Source organism: Dasypus novemcinctus, chromosome 8 (assembly GCF_030445035.2).
Source record: "Dasypus novemcinctus isolate mDasNov1 chromosome 8, mDasNov1.1.hap2, whole genome shotgun sequence".
NCBI classification, from domain to species: Eukaryota; Metazoa; Chordata; class Mammalia; order Cingulata; family Dasypodidae; genus Dasypus; species Dasypus novemcinctus.
The window spans coordinates 22263003-22281171 of record NC_080680.1 but is presented as its reverse complement, the minus strand read 5'-3'; the positions used below and the strand labels follow the sequence as shown (position 1 = coordinate 22281171).

The 18169-nt window shown below is 35.2% G+C and overlaps 1 protein-coding gene across 10 annotated transcripts in view; it reads right to left on the bottom strand.

The window, feature by feature from the left end:
• The window catches only part of TUT7 (terminal uridylyl transferase 7), a 68405-nt gene that overhangs the window by 47890 nt on the left and 2346 nt on the right, over positions 1–18169 (bottom strand). For all 10 annotated transcript variants that reach the window (XM_058301565.2, XM_004461526.5, XM_004461528.5 and 7 more), the window contains exons 3-10: positions 12632–12813; positions 12224–12340; positions 11445–11622; positions 9551–9639; positions 7771–7822; positions 3322–3391; positions 2417–2543; positions 720–839 (exon numbers count right to left, since the gene is read on the bottom strand). In XM_058301565.2, the coding sequence (XP_058157548.1) occupies positions 720–839; positions 2417–2543; positions 3322–3391; positions 7771–7822; positions 9551–9639; positions 11445–11622; positions 12224–12340; positions 12632–12813 (935 nt within the window). The remainder of the gene's footprint in view (positions 1–719; positions 840–2416; positions 2544–3321; positions 3392–7770; positions 7823–9550; positions 9640–11444; positions 11623–12223; positions 12341–12631; positions 12814–18169) is intronic.

The window sequence follows — 18169 nt, the reverse complement described above, 5'->3', positions numbered from 1 at the left end:
ACTTAGAGCTACATCTGCTTCCCTCCCCTCCATTTTTGATGCAATATTTAAAGCTTCTTTAAAAATAAATAAATTAAAAAAACATGCAGCCCAAGAAGATAAACATCTAGATATTAAAAATGAACATAATCTTGACTCTTTGAGATGGTTTTCTCTTAAATCTTATTTGAACAACTAATCAGAACTTTAAAAGAATGGTCACATTTTTGAAGATGAATTCATCTTTAAGATTTTACTACAATATAATTGAAGAATTGACTACTGAGCTCTGTATCCTATGGTATAGGTAGAAATCTTAACACTTAAATTGTCTTTTGTTTTTCATAATCTGGGGAATAAATCAAATGCTTCCTACAGAATGTGCTGAGGTAATACATAAATTCAAGTATCAAATTAGAAAACTGTACCCAAATGAAGTATGCACCAAATGCTAAATTTAATACAGGTTCACAGTCTCTTACCTGAAACCCTCAGAAACATATATTCCAAAAATTGGAATTTTCGATTTTAAAAAAGTTCATAGTCCCTAGTAGGGTGTTAAGGTAGCATTGTGTTAACAAACACATGTACATGTCAGCAGTTTAAAACATGAATATTCATATATAGTAAAACAAGGAAATTCATGCCAGTTGTTAGGTTTTAGATTTTGAAATTATACATCAGTGATTGTGGCTCTGTAATAAAATCAGTATCAGATACATAAGCAAAAACTTACATACCCATGATCCTAGATAAACAGGTAGAAGGGGCTCTTTCCTCTGTTGAAGAAAGAAAATGGCCATCAGGGCAAATACATAGGGTGGCAGGCCTCCTTCTTCAGGGCGATCTATACTGCAAAGCTGTAAATTAGAGAAAAGAGGATATGCATTCTTTTTGTAGCAACTTCTCACTTATACAATCTAACTTAAAAAAAAAAACTGCAAACCTGCAACTTTATTACAGTATATTACGTTAAGTACAGTGACAAAACAAAACTTTTTTACACTTTTGCAGCAACCACATGCTGTTTTTTTTTTTAATAAAGATTTATTTATTTATTTATTTCCCCCCTCCCCGCCCCGGTTGTCTGTTCTCTGTGTCTGTTTGCTGCGTCTTCTTTGTCCGCTTCTGTTGTTGTCAGCGGCATGGGAATCTGTGTTTCTTTTTGTTGTGTCAGCTCTCTGTGTGGGTGGCGCCATTTTTAGGCAGGCTGCAGTTTCTTTCATGCTGGGCAGCTCTCCTTACGGGGCACACATGGGGCTCCCCTACACGGGGGACACTCCTGCGTGGCACGGCACACCTTGCGCACATCAGCACTGCTCGTGGGCCAGCTGCACATGGGTCAAGGAGGCCCAGAGTTCGAACCGCAGACCTCCCATGTGGTAGGCGGACGCCCTAACCACTGGGCCAAGTCCGCTTCCCCACATGGTGGGTTAAATAATAGTTCTAATTCTCAGAAGTGTAAACTTACTTGTGGAAGGTCCTAAAACATATTTGTTGTTTTATTTTTTGACATCCATCCTAAGTCCATGCACTTGGCTTAAATATGTTAAATGAAGTCAAAATGATGGTTCAATTTCAAGTGTAAGTAAACTGACTTTGCTCAGTCTAATAGTCTCCTCATCCTAACCTACTACCCTACAAATGCATATTCTGATCAAAAAAGTATTAGGGAAGATAATGTAGGTAAATTCATCAGCACTAACAGAATAACAACTAAAATACATGGCCTATTTAGTGATGAAATAGGAAGGGCTTTCAAAGGTTGGTATACTGTAATTATTAATTCACCCATTTAAAAGTGGGGCATCCTCCAGTCATCTTGAACCATTTTATATCAATGTTATAAGGTATAAACAGGAACTTTATATCGTTATTACTATACTTTAATCAATCATTCGTTTTTTTCTAAAAAGCACCTACAAAGAATTTCAACTTTATAATCATGATTTGACCTTACATTTTAGAGGAATGTTTAATACTCTAATGTTAATAAGAGTATTCCAGTTGGGACACGCCATTTACAACATTACAGAAGTATAAACAAGACTAGACAGAGTGTCTTTCATTTGCTGGAAAGTCTCTGAGTACAGTATTGGAAATGTTATGAGAAGCTTTTTTGCTTTATCTCTAACTTTTCGGTGCCTAAGAATCGCCTTCAGAAACTATTTAAAATGCAAAATCTTGGGCTACAGACTCTAGGATGTGGCCAAGAAATCTGATTTTTAATAAGCACTATAGATCATTTTGATCTTTAATACTGCTATGATGAAATAGAAAAACTGAATTTTTCTTCAAATTTATTTCATTATTCAGATGCCATACTCTCAATGTTCACAAACATGCATAAAAACTTTTAAAATAAATTAACCAAGTTAAACTCAAAGTTTATGCATACATAGAATGTATCCATGCACTCAAAGGAACTCAAACCTACCTTTGCCCAATACCTAAATGCAATCACCAAAGGGACCAGTTTTGGTTCTAGCTTTCCAAGGGCAGTTAAATGATTTGTTGTCAGACAGGCATTTTCATTTCCTGCACTCACTTTACAAAGAAGACCACTGGTGGGGGTGTGGAAAGGGAATGAGGATGGCAAAGAAAAAGAGAAAAAAAAAAGCATTATGCAGGCATTTTAAAAAATCTCAACAAGTGATTTACACTGATAATACAATAATACCTTAAATGTAAAGTAATTGAAAAAACTCAATTTTTATAGGTCATTTAAGAAATTGGTTTTAAAAGAAAAGATATGGCAGCTATTTTCTGAGTAAGCCTTATTTTTCAGATCTAAATTTCAGGTTTTCATATATTAAAACAATTTTTTGGGGGAAAGCAAATAAGGAAAACATTGTAAAATGTTTCAAATGGGGCATGATTCATCTATGTAATAGTAAAAAGGTATGAGGAATTTGCCTAATGAGGAATCATTACAGCCTACAAAGCATTCATTTACAATGGTGATGGTAATGTTTCCAGATGGAGGGAAATACACAGACACAGTCACACTAACTGTAACTCAGTACTACCACATAAGCTCCTAAATCGGATGGCAAATAAAGGTGATTAGAACAAGTGACAATCTGACCAAAAAAACACAAAAGAGCACACACAAAAAAACTCCCTACATTTTTTCCTTTTAAGTAACTTTATTCTTTTAAAGATAAAACATTTTTGCTGTCTTGTATCAAATGCCAAATGCATAGGCAGAATGCCAGTAGTAAGCATGTAAAATAACTATGAAAGGAACTTAAAATTCTATATTGGACATTAAGCTTTAGTAAAGTATAAGTGTTTTTGGAAAGTTGATATTTAATATATAAACAGCTTAAAGAAACACACCTTTGCTTTTCTCTGCACACCACCACCGGAACCCTAGCATGGAAATCTGCATCAACATCAATAAAAGAATCTGAGGAAAGAAGAAAACAATATTTAGTAGATTAATCAAAGCTTTGTTGAAAAGCAGAACTAGATGAAGTACAAGTACTAGTTGTAACCTAACAGTTCAATTTTTGAAATACTGTAACTAAAGCTCTAAAATGACTTGAATAGGAAAAGCACATATGCAAGAACCAACTAATCAAATTAATTAAGAACTCTTCTTTTGCAAAACTAATATTTGATTAGAAATGACTTATTATTGGGTCAAAACATTTAAATGTTACTTGGATAACAGAATTATAAATATAGGCTGCGGACTTGGTCCAGTGGTTAGAGCGTGTGTCTACCACACGGGAGGTCCACAGTTCAAACACCGGGCCTCCTTGACCCGCGTGGAGCTGGCCCATGCGCAGTGCTGATACGCACAAGGAGTGCCATGCCACGCAGGGGTGTCCCCCGCATAGGGGAGCCCCACGCGCAAGGAGTGCGCCCCGTAAGGAGAGCCCCCCAGTGCGAAACAAAGTGTAGCCTGCCCAGGAATGGTGCTGCCCACACGGAGAGCTGACACAACAAGATGATGCAACAAAAAGAAACAAGATTCCCGAGCTGCTGACAACAAGAGAAGTGGACAAAGACAACACAGCAAATAGACACAGAATAGACAACTGGGGTGGGGGGGAGGGGAAGGGGAGAGAAATAAATAAATAAATCTTAAAAAAAAAAAGAATTATAAATATGAATAGGAGATTTAAAAGCAAAATTGTTACAAAAACTGCTAAAATGTTGAGGCAAATACATATTGACTGAGAAAGAAATCTTTAAGTGTTTTATTCAACCAAAACAATAAGGATGGTTATAAGTCAGCCAAAAGGGGACTGATGTAAAATACCAGAAATCTGTTGGCTTTTAAAGGGTATTTATTTCAGAGGAGCTTATAGTCCATAAATCATAAGTTACTCCCCTCATTAGTCTTGTGCCACATGTCGGAGCAAGATGGCTGCTGACATCTGCCAAGGGTCAGGCTCCTGGGGCTTGCTTCTCTACGGGCTCAGGGCTCCTCTTTTCCTGGGGCTTGCTTTTCTTTCCTCTCAACCAAGCTCCTCGTGTGCTTACTTCCCAGGGCTCCAGTTCAAGACTCCAGCATTAAAACTCTAACGTCAAAACTCCAACTCTCTTCTTTTGCCATGTCTTTTACCCTACTGATGTGGCCCAATCAAAGCCCTAATCATAATTTAATCACGCCCAGGTACAGAGAAGTTTACAAATATAATCCAGTATCTATTTTTGCAATTCACGAACCATATCAAACTGCTATACTCCACCCTCTGAATTCCAAGAAGACATTACAATATGAGATGCGGATGTGGCTCAAGCGGTTTGGCTCCTGTCTACCATATGGGAGGCCCAGGGTTCGATGCCCAGGGCCTCCTGGTGAAGGCAAGCTGGCCGACATGGTGAGCTGGCCTACATGGAGTGCTGACCTGCGCAGAGTGCTGGCCTGTGCAGAGCACTGTCCTGCGTAGGAGTGCTGGCCTGAGTGGAGACCTGGAGCAGCAAGATGATGCAACAAAAAGAGACACAAGGAGAGACAATATAAGCAGCAGCAGATCAGGGAGCTGAGGTGGCGCAAGAGAGTGATCACCTCTTTCCCTCTCTGTAAGGTCTCAAGATCAGTTCCCAGAGCTGCCTAATGAGAATACAAGCACACACAGAAGAACACACAGCGAATGGACACAGAAAGGAGACAACGGGGGTGGGGGAGTTTGGAAGGAGAAATTAAAAAAAAAAAAAAGACATCACAATATTCAAAAAAACCTTAAATCAGTAACAATGCAAGCACTAAATCATATCACAATCAATTTAAAGAAATACAGTTTGTCTTGGGGCAAAGTCCGGTCTGCTATAGACCTCTGAAACTTACAAAACAATTTATCTTCTTCCAATACACAAATGGACAGAAAAAGGATAAACATTTTCATTACAATAAGGAGAAATTGGGAGGGAAACATGAGTCACCGGTCCTCTATATTTCAGCAGACTCGCAGAACATGCTTCATTAGATGTCAAAGTCCGAGAGTCATTCTTAAGATGATGGTTTCTTCTCCTTGGTGACTTATGGCAACCCACCCTTTCGACAGACTTGCCCAACAGCCATTTTCTTGGTTCCACCCTCATCAAGCTTCTGGGTGCTGACCAAGCTCTAGACCTCACCCTCGAGAGCACTGTGGTGACTACCACACCTTACCTAATCTTCAGGTTAGACACGAAACCCCACCTAATTCAGTGAAATGAAGGCAACGTCCTCCCTAACATTTGGCATACAGGCTCGACCCTCGCAGAACAAGACCACCTGGTCTTCCCTAATCCAGGGGGGATAGGCGTACCCCTCTCAGACTTATGGGGTGCTGACCTTAACCACCCTAATCCTGAAGGAATGTGCTCCACCCTCTCTGTACCCTGGGGTGGCAAAACTCTCCCTGAACACCAGGTGGGAACAACCACCCTCTTCAACTGCTGGGGCAAACTCACCCTCTCTGTACACATGGGTGGGGTTCCTCTTTTGGCCCAAGGTGATGTCGTAATTCCAGATCTCAGCTTCCTTCCATTATTTTTCTCTTAAAGCTGTTTCTCCTTCAATCTCTCCTTCCCATGTCCCTTTTAGCCCAAGGTGACAGTGGTTGTGTTCATATATCTCTCTCAGAAAGCTTGTTGGTTTAGCATGCAAGAAGCAAGGGTCCAAGCCATCAGACAGTAAGACTTTCCACAAGTCTTTCCAAGATAACTAAATCTTCAGTCCAGACTTACAAGTTTCAAGTTTAGTTAAGTCTTCAAATGGGGCACTATCATTTGGGAGCTTAATTTCCAGAGGCTTGGAATTTCCAGCATGAGTTTCTGTTTTCTTTGTGCTCAATAGTTCAGTCCTCAGCCTATCTCACTTATCTAGCATTTTGCTAAAAGCTCCAAGGAGAAGGCAAGCCACATTCTCCAACTTTACTTTGGAAAGTTCTTCAGCTAAATAAATGCCCAGGCTCACCACTTTCAAATTCTGCCTTCCATAAAAACACCAGAAGTTAATTTGCTAAATTCCCTGCAACTTTATAACACAGATCACCTTTCCTCCAGATTCCAATAATAGTTTCATCATTTACTTCTAAGGCATCATAAAATCTCATTAGTGTGCACATTCCTACCAATAGTCTCTGCAAAGCAATCTTGGCCTTTTCTATCAAGCACCTCACAATTCCTCCAAAATACACTGCTTACCCATTTATAAAACCGTTCCAGCATTTTGGTAATTGTAAAAGCACTTCCCCACTACAAAATTCTGTATGAGTTAGCCAAAGGGGTGCTGATGGAAAATACAGAAATCTGTTGGCTATTATAAAGGATATTTATTTGGGGTAGGAGCTTATAGTTACCGGGCCATAAATCTTAAGTTACTCCCCTCACTAAAGTCTTCTGCCATGTGTTGGAGCAAGATGGCTGCCGACATCTGCCAGGGGTCAGGCTTCCTGGGTTCCCCTCTTCCTGGGGTTTGCTTCTCTCTGGCTCAGGGTTCCTTTCTTCCCAGGGCTTGCTTCTCTTTCCTCACAACCAAGCTCCTCTGTGTCCTTACTTCCCAGGGCTCCAGCTCAAGACTCCAGCATCAAAATTCCAACATCAAAACTCCAACTCTCTTTTATCGCCATGTTTTTTATCTGTGAGTCCCCACCCACCAAGGAATAGGGACCCAACACCCTACTGATGTGGTCCAATGAAAGCCCTAATTATAATTTAATCACGCCCAGGTACAGAGATGTTTACAAACATAATCCAATATCTATTTTTGGAATTCATGAACCATATCGAACTCCTACAAATAGGAAAGACTAATTCAAGGGATGGATGAGACAGTTTGATGAGAATTAAGCAAAGCATAAGAAACCAGAAAGCCCCAAGGTGACCATTATATTGGAATAACAGAAAGTGATAAAGCTAACTGGAAACAACTACTTGTGAGCGCATTAATTGGGGGCACACCTATTTATTGTTTACTAAGCTTTATTTGAACCAATGAGTAAAGCAATGTATCCTTTAATTTTACCCTTAATAGTAACTTTCACATACTTATATTTCTTAGCCCTGGTGTAGGACTCACTTATTAACCTTTTTTAAATAGTGCCATTATCAACAAGCTAAAAGTTTTACTTAAGAAATTATTATTTTGCATGGGAGAACTACTAGGATTCTATAATTAACTTGCTAATAATTCAGGGTCATTTGCTTTGGGTTTTTGCTTGGATATTACATACATGTGTAATTCAAAAACATGACTATTCCTACTTTCAAGTTTGAGCAATAAGATATATTTAAATTTTAGACGAAAGAAAAATTTAAGAGTAAAAAGTGAAAAGAATTTGGCCTTACCACTGTTCTTTAGACATTCTTGAACAAGTAAGAGGACATCTGGCTGAGACATCTAAGAAATAAATCAATGAATACATCAAATAATAAATTAATACTTTTGCTTCAGTGAGTTAATCATTTATGAAATAATTATAATCATTTGAAGTTCCCACACTGCCCTTCAAGTCAGAAATGTATACTGCTACCCGAGTAAAGATATCAATCATGCTGTGTACACACATCACTCAAAGACAGGTGCATAGCACCGAATGAGGACAAACTGTGGGTAGAAGTAGCTTACTATGTACTTAAACTCCTAATTTACCAATCCTCACTTCCAAGCAAAGTCAAAAGTTGTAGCCTAAAGTTGTCAAATTGGTAATATTACGTCTCACACTACTCTAACAAATTATTTACTGATCCCCTCCTTCAGTCCTGATTTTCTCCAATCCTTGCTCCATATATGAACCAAAATAATTTCAAAATCATGAAATGGATCTGTTCATGCTCCTCCTTAAAACCCTCTAATGGCTTTTTAACTGCACTTAAGTAAAAATCCAAATTCTTTTCTATGATCTACACAATCCTGCCTGTTGTGCCCCAGCCTACCTCACCTCTCCAGCCTAATCTCATGCTCTTCCTCCTTCTTTTGGTCCTTATAGCACAGCTAAACTATCCTCCTTTCAGCTGCTTGAATAAGCTAAGCTTCTTATTGCTCTAGATGTCTGCCAATGTTGTAATCTGTTTGAAACACTCTGTCACCTTTAACTCACCCACCCTTGGGCTTGCACCTTTTCATCTTTAGAACCAACTTAAATGTTATCTCCTCAAAGAGGTCTCTGTGACTGGCTCTTTCTTTACACGGTCTGTTATTCTCTATCACAGACCCTTTTCTCAATGGCCCAGCTCTCGTTATGATTAATTACATGTGTAATTCTTTATCCTTCATTAGAATGAGCTACAGAAGCGGGGAATGCTATCTAGTATAGGGCCTGGCATACCACAGGGACTCAGTAAATATTTACTGAATGAATGAATGACACCAAATCAAAATAATTTCCATGGCTAGTAAATCACTGAAAAGACTTGTGAAGATAAAAAGAATAGTAAAACCAATTGGTTAGCTAAACATGTAGATAAGGAACTCAGGTACACCACAGAATGAGAGGTTGTCAAACAGAACATCTAGGGGTAGGACCCAGAAATCTATTTTTAATAAGCAACCCAAGTGGCTTGGCAAAAAACATCTGTAAACCTGCCTGTGGGAAATGCCAGTGGGTAAATGGATAACTTTCTGAAATGCCTTCCAGTTTAAAAATCCTGACTTAGCAACATCTTTTGAATCATGTTTAAACCAGAAATGTAGGTTAGGTGTGGTTCTATAAAGCATAATTATTTTGAACAAAGTGTTTATGTAAGAGAAGAAAGTCAGGAGCTAATTAGCTTTCAGGTCATAAATATTTACATATTTACAATCTTTAAAATCTGAAATCCTTTCCTGACATTCATTGAAAAGTTGATTTTACTAAGAGAATTTATTCTTTTCAAGCTACCAGAATCTAGTACCCCATTAAATTCATATAGTTAGAAAAGCAGAATTTGAAGTATAAAAACAGCTCAACATCTGTATTTTAAAAAGTATTCTAAAACGGAAGGCATGCAGCAGACATAAAGATATAAATTTTAGGAAAGAAAGCGGCTACCATTCTACCTAAAAATACATTCACATGCAGCTCACATCTGAAGGAATGAATTTCCCATAAACAGTCATGAAAATTCAGAAACTTCATTTTGTACTTACAATGGCTGGAAACTGAATATCAATATTTACGTCTGAATTTCTGAACCCAAATCTGCTACACGATGACCCATATAATCTTAGAGAACAATCTAAAAAAAAGTAAAAAAAATAAAAGTCATCAGTAAAGTAAAATTTCTCAAAAGAAAGAGGATAATACTGCTATTTTAGAAATGGAACCATCAAAAAAGCAAACTGTATTCAAATCTGGCATAAAGAAATGACAGGAATGGGTGGCTCTTTGCCTTCCCTTCATTTTATTTTACTTAACATAGAAGTTGGTTTTGACTTCAGTTTTGTTTAACTGCCAGTATATTCATGTTGGTTTTAAAATATAACAAAAACTCCTCTTTATATCCTTCACATTTCATGTAGAAAATACTATTTTAAGTGTTTTTTAAAATGTGAAAGTTAAAAAAGAATATCTAATTTTAATTTACTTTTTATAAACCTGATAGTATACTAATGAACTAATGCAAATATTTATTTTCACCTCTTGGAAAATGCACACAGGTGTAATTTACTGTAAAGAACATGTTTTAGTAAAACAATAATCATAAGAATGATCTTTCAGCATAAAACTCTTCAATATGAATTTTATTCTGAAAAATCAATGCTCAATATAACAATCCCTTTAGAAAATATTTTACAAATGATGATAGTATACTGATAAAATTTAAAACACAGGCACTTCATTCTTTAGAGGAAGATATTTATGTGTATGTATACTGCCTCTATTTAAATATAAATGTATGTTCTTTATTTGTACATTGGCTTTTTAAAATATTTTACTATATTGTACCAAAAACTATCCTTTCCCATCAGGGAATTTTTTTTTAAAGGATTGTTGATTCAAATGCTTTTTTTGAGGGGGGTTTAACAGATTTCCATGATATAGCACATTCAATTTTACAATGGAAATCAATAGCAAAATCAATGAAATTACAAGTGACTTTTCAGGAACATACCTGCAACATAAAGGAAGATTTACCTGTATAATATTGATTTCACCCTCCCACCCCATTTACTCTTATGAAAGATATATATATATTATTGTATCTTAATCTTAACAGTATATGAGTAAGTTTTCAGTAGGACAAATAGTTCTATGGGTGATAGAGTGTTTAAATGATTCCAACCCTAGCTGAAGATCAGAATCATTTACGGAGCCTTCTAAGAATAGCTGTCCATGGCTTCACAGGTAACTGGTTCACAGCAAGGACTGAAAATGAGTAAGCTATTCTAATCAATCATTTACCTAAACAGGAATGACCAGTAAATTTGAGGTGGTGTCAAGGATTGTCAGCAGTTCTATGAGGTATTCACAATAACTGGCCTTAAATTTCCATAAGTGAAATACCCTTAAATAGGTGTTCCTCACCCCCCAAGAGATCTAAAATTAAAAAGAGGCAGAAGACAGTAATTAATTCTACTATAAACTTGCAAAATAAGTTCGAATGTACAGAAAACCTATTACAAATTAGTTTTCAAAGCTTATTTTAGATGTTGTAAACCTTTTAAGTTTGGTTATCTAAAATCTTTCTTGAACACAGGTAACCTAAAGATGACCCCAGATATACTTCTCTTCATTTTAACTCAAAATATTGTGTCTATTTAGACAAACAGATAGGTAAACAAATATGTATGAGTCCAACAAGGTCCCAATAATATGGGTATTAAGCTTATATTAAGGTATATACACAAAATGAAATTTATAAGGTACGTGTAATGACAATGCAAGCAGAAGTCTTTGCTACCTTGGGGGAAGTCAGGAAAAACAGAAAAACTAAGAGCATCAAGGAATGGTAAGCAAATTTTTATTAGGTAAGGATAACTCTCAGAGGGAAAAAGGAGATACTTTTAGGTAAACAAATAGGAAAATAAATCTAGACAATACCTGGTAACTTGTGTTGGAACACATTTTCCATGATACATTTAATTTCTAGTCTCTGTCCCAAGTTCTCACATTGTAGGCCAACCTCCTGGACTACTTTGTCAATAGCAATGCCAATCGCATTTATCTGGGGGGGCGTTGGTGGGGGTAATGTAGTAAGTAACTCTTCTTCCTGCTTCTCCTTTTAAGATAAATAATGAGATTAAATATGATTCGCATGCAGTTTTTATGACTTCACTGACAAAATGATATAGAATTTTCTGGAATCTTTTTTGTAATATTCCCTCTCATCTTAGCTATGTTAGTTGTCATTATATCAACATGCACATACTTTTTTAGGTTTTTTTTCCACACACATTTTAGTGGATATAATATGGATCAGCAGTGATCACAGAGGATAGACAGGAATAGAGAGCAAATAAAAGGAAAGAACATTAAAAACAGTAATGACAAACTGATTATTTACTGTACTATTACTGACATTGGAAATATGCCAAAGTCCTAACAATGACTTCATATACCCTAATAATGTCCTTTAGGAAATTCACAAGACTGCCCAGCAAAACATATTTGACAAGTATAAAGTATTTTGGCTCACATAAGTTCAATAAATGTAAGTTCTAAGGTTATTATAAATATCAATTTTGGGGGCTCAAATAAATTCAATAAACATAATTAATAAACTTAGTAATATCAGAGCCTCAAGGAAAAGAAAGCATAAATAATGACAAGTATCAATCACTGACAAGTAAGTAAATTTGTTTGGGTTACATTAAATTTACCTTAATGTTTTTCTTATGCCTCTTCTCTTTGATATGCTTATGGGCAAATGCAATGGATTCAATTAAAACATCACAGAGCTTGCAGGTGTATTTTGCTGTAGGGTAGTTTCGTGGTCGCTATAAATTGAAGAGATTATGTATCCAAACATACAGTTAAACATTAATTTGCCAGAAAATAGTTTCCACTTCATTTTTTAAAATGTTAATAGATTGTCTCCTTTTTACCTAATCCTCAAGTCATCTGTATTTAAGTAGACTGATAACTACTCTTAATTCTATTAAGTCAAATTGAAAATTACTTTTTAACTTGTAAGATATCTAATTTATCAATGAATGCATTACCAATTATTAACATAAACCAAAATAAGTATTTTAGCTAAAAAAATATATATATAGACAAAGATGTACCCTTTTTAGTCTGTAAATGCAGTCTCTTTTCAATCGTTCCTCAGCCTGCAATAAACCCAGAAGCTCCTTCATTGAAAGTACAGATTCATCTATCACAGGGCCTTCCAAGTCTTCATCCTGTTCATTTTCCTCATTTCTAGTTCTCCTTGGTTTCCTAGGTCTGGACCTCTGTTTCTTGTTTTCTTAAGTTGGGGGAAAATATTGGCAATATTGAATAATATGACTCCTAGTAAAAAGCAGAACTTACATATCTATTAATTTAAAAACAGGCGACAGAATGACATCTTAGGCTGAACATCAAGGAAAAAAAAAGGTACCTCTCCAATGGCCAAATACTTATTAAGCACCTTATGTGGACATACCAATTTATAGAAATCACCTTATCAGAAAACCTAAAAAGAATTCTATTTCAATCATACAATTTGATATATATATATACATATTAAAGAGTGACCAGGGATCAAATTCAGGATTTTGTACATAGGAAGCAGGTGCCCAACCACTGAGCTACATTTGCTCCCTAATGAGAGTTGTTTTTTTCCGTTTGCTTGTTTGTATTGTTTTTAGGAGGAACTGGGGATCGAACCTGGGACCCTGTATGTGGGAAGCCAGCGCTCAACCACTGAGCCACATCAGCTCCCCTGAGTTGGTTTTTCATTGGTTTGATTGTTGTCTTGTTTTTAGAAGACACCGGGAACCAAACCAGGACCTCCTGTGTGGGTAGGCAACCTCCCATGCGGGTGCGCAACCACTTGAGCCACATCCGCATTCCTCTATCACTGTTTTATTGTAGGGCTTACTCAAGCATCAGAAAAATTATAATCCTCTGAAGGGAAGTATACCTGTAATTCTAATATACTTAACATATCATATAAAATTTACATGCATCTAATATATTCTAATATGTCTATAACTGTTATTCTAAGTGAAAATCATCCACATTTGTTTTCATTTTTTCTAAGTATCAGTAGGGCAAAATGGATTATATAATTGGAGAACTCAGAAATCAACTACATCCTTATCTAGAGTGAAAATCAATCATTTAGTTACAAATTTAGCCTTCAATAACATGTAACTGTGCACTTCCTTCTCCCTCCTTCAAGTACTAATGTCAATAAGTTCAAACCAAAATTAAATTTACTGAGGACAATTTCCCATTTTAATTTTACTTTCATTTTAGCTTCTTTGAATGACTAGTACACACAACATGTTTTAAGAGAGAAAAACAATTAGTTAAAATAAAAGTTTCCTTTTGAGACTAATTTAAATGTTTATAAACTATTAGTACTGCAAGTCTTATAACTAATAAGTGAATCTGTTATAAGTTTTAAAAACTTATAATGTTCCAATCTGTAAAATGAAGATGATTGTAGGACTGAACTCTAAAAATTGTTTTAAATAATTTTGGTAAGTTCCATAAAGTTTGAAAAATGAAGCTATTAGGAACACATAAGACTAAAATAAATTTTATTTCCTAAATTAAAATTTAATTTTAAATTAAATTATTTAATGTTTTATAATTTTAGTTTGGGAAACAGTTTTAAATGACTTACTCAAAATTTGTCTTTGGAAATATAAACCTATTGCAATGCCCTGCATGAGGCAATTTCTGTGTCAAGTTTGCAGCGAACCTCATTACTTGTACAGTAATTACGATCAATCAGGTGAATGAAAAAGAATTCTGTATCAGAAAAGGGAGGTATAGAACCTCTAATTTTAAAAAAGCTATTGCCAAGAGATCTAAATTAAAGTAACAAGCATCATGCTCAAACTACCATAAAATGGATCAAAGAAATTCTGCAGCTTCTACATAATAGAGTATGTGGTGAATTTTTTTAAATTGAAGAAATATCGAGAAAAACATCACAACAAACAAAAAGAAAGAAATCGATCAAAATGCACTGATCAATTCAAATTCTAACAGGTAGAAAGCTACTTGAATAGAAGATGGGGGCTACCTTAACACTTCCTTTTTAACACTCCCCTCACCCCACTAAATTATCACAATCTCTTAAAAAAAAAAAAGAATACTCTTGGTCTGAACAAGCTTTTGAGATAAGCACTTAAAAGAAAATTTAGGCATATTCATTTCATTAATTTGCTTATTCATATAAACTCTTACCTTCTCTAAATAATCCAATTTCTTCATGTCAGAAGTTTCTTACTTAGGCCAAGACTCTTTAGAGATTTACACAATATGTGAGTATCCACTAGAAAAGTTCACGTTAGTTCACAAAACAGTAATTAATACGGAACCCAATTCCTTTTGTAACCCTCTCTCTTGGACACACAGGCTTCTCAATATAACTATTTTTGTTGCCATTTTCTGGAAATAGTGACTTCTCTCTCTCTCCAAAGACCAATTAATTAACCCCTACTGTTTTTGTACAGAGATGTGGATGACTGCATTACTTTTTATCTGATGTTGATGCTAGCAGCAGCAGTTACTATTTGCTGAGTATTTAATTAACCACAAGATGCAATGCAAACACTTTATATGCATGGCCATGTTTCATCCCTACAGTAATCCTATGTCATACACACTAATATTAGTCCATTGTACAGAAGGGGAAAACAACAGTCAGAAAAAAACAACTTTTCCAGGGACACATAACTGAATCAAAGTAAAGAAATTTGAAATAGAGGTTAAAATATTGTCATACTTCTGAAACTCAAGCTTTTATATAACAATATAGGAATTTTAAAAGTACTAATTCTGTTTTGGGTGCTGGAAAAGTTCTGGTAATGGATGGTGGTAATGGTAGCACAACATTGTGAATGTAATTAACACCAGTGAATTGTATACTTGAAAGTGGTTAAAATGGAAAGTTTTAGGTTGGATATATAGTACCACAATAAAAATTTTTTTAAAAAAGAAAGTACTAAGGTCTTTCTTGAAGTATTCCCATTCACATTTAGAATAGACCAGAAATGACAAGACAATGGAGTCTTCTGAACTGAATTTAACAGGACTGCATAGTAGAGCCAAAATCATATGGAAGGGGAATCTTAGAACATAAAGTTGGGTATGGCTGAAAAATCCCCATAATTACTTAGAGCAAGACTATCTGGTTCATCTCATGTTTACTGTAATATGAGCTTTCAATATTCAACATTCCCAAGTTTCCCACGTATTATTTGCCTATGTTTCATTATTCCATTCACAAGGACATGTGTAACTGAGGATGTTTTCTAGCTAAAATCATTAATGGCATTCTCCCAATATAATAAATTGGCAATCTAGGACATTCAGGGGAGGAGGAAGAGGGAGGTAAAGTAGAACTGAAAAATAGAAAGTTAATATTAAAAAGCACCCACAACTTCTTAATTAAAGAAAAGCAATTCTAAGATAATTTTCATTACTTCTCACATCATTTAAAACAAACAATACAACCTTTCTTTATTAAGATACAATTTAAGACAAACTGCTGTCTCTTCAAAGAGACCCTTTTTAGAAGTCTTTCAATGTGATGCAAAGTTAAACTGTATTTCTCTCTATAGTAAACAGGGTTGCACCAAAGATTAATATTTCCTTTATGAAGATTTTAAAAGGATAGAAGCTGAACAAAAATTTTTATTTAGTAACTGTGAAAGCACACACCTATAATATAGAAAGTATGCAAGCATTTGAATTGTCTTTACAATAAAAGGATAGTGAAAATATATTTCCTGTTAAAAACAGGTAAGATCAAACCAAAATATACAAGGGTTTTTCAGTCTATAAATGTTCCCTTTGAATGTCTGATTGCAAATTTTTGATCTAAAAATCTTTTTAAAATATACTTTTCAAAACCAACTCTTCCTTTTCTAAAAGACCAACTATAGGTAACTAAATAAAAACTTTCAGGGAGTGGATGTGACTCAATCCATTGAGTGCCTGCCTCCCACATGGGAGGTCCCAGGTTTGGCTCCCAGTGCCTCCTGGGGAAAAAAATGCAAACAAGCAAAACAAACAAAAAAACCCAACTCAGGAAAGCTCTGTGGCTCAGTGGCTGAGTGCTGGCTTTCCACATACAAGGTCCTGGGTTCAATCCCCAGTCCCTAAAAAAAAATTCATATTCCTACCACTACACAGTAATATAGAAATACTTAAATATACATATGCCTTTCCTTTAAAAAGAAAAACACAAATCAAAATCCCAACAATTGTAAATAAAATGTTTAGTTTCCCTCCTTTAGGATTCCAGATCCAGCAGAGGCCAAGCTTACTGGCCAGAGTACCAGAGTGTTTGACTTCAGTTCTACTTTGTCATCTGCCACTCTGCATGAACAAGTCTAGATAAACTTAACCTCTCCAAGTCACAACTACTTGATTTGTAAAACTGCTACTTCACCTTTAATATACCATAACAAAAAGCTGCATCAGAAAATTTCTTTAAGTTCGTTCTCGTGTAAACATTTACCAGCTTTAGGTTTTATCACTACCTAGTATTTGATTCTTTTATAACACCTCATTTTGTTTCTTGTAATTGATTCTAGATAGTCTCTCTTAATTTCCCTACCTTAAAAAATATAAAAAGTATCCTTAATACTAACAAACACTTGAGGAATTCATTTTTATCATAAGACTCTCTACAGTGTAAAATGACTTCTTTCTTGTTAAGAACTTTCTATGGCCAGAGTCACAATCTCAAATGCTTACAAGTAATATAACACATATATAAACTGACCACCATGCAGTAACATGAAGGAAAAAGCCTCTGGAAATGTATGTATAAGTGCCCCGTCAACTAAAAGAATTTAAATCAAAACAATTTTTAAAGTACTAAACAGTTTGCAACCCATTTTGTATTACTACTAAAAAAGCATTTTTCTAAGTACAATTTTCCCAGTATAATTTGCATCATCAGACTAAGTATTTTGTTTTATTTTTTCATCTAATCTGTGACTCTATTTCATTCTAGCAATTATTGTACATTAGGTAAAAATTACTTTCCTGTCATAGAAATCATTAGGTACATGGGCAAAATCTATCTACTTTTCACCTGTTAGGAAAATGCATAATCATTTAGGGCTATTATTATTAATATAAGGGTACTTAAAATGGGTTTTAGTTTTACTGGAAATGAAACTACAATTCTTTTATCTGCGTTTCTGACTTGCTAAATTTATGTTTCTTAAACCTCTGCTTGCCATGCCTCCTTTTGAGAAAAAAAAACAAAACCCAGAGGTCTCTATCCCCTTGAGATTGATATTCCACCCCAAAAACACAAATGCTTCTTGAGGCAGAGACATAGGCACTCTATGTATTTTTTTACACAAAATAAGGTTTTTTTTTTAAGCTTTATATTCTGAAATTTATATTACAAACAGATTCATTATTCAAAAATAAAGCTACAATATTTTCAAAATACACACACCATTCAGAATTATGATAAAGTCCTTAGGCAGATATGACTACTTTCTTCTGTAAAAAGCACAATAGAAAATATGTTTACTAAAGTAAACTGAGCCTCATAGCAAAGTAACTTTTAAAGAGACCAATATACAAAATGTATTGCAGTAGCCCAAATATCATAATTACAGTCCTCAAAACAA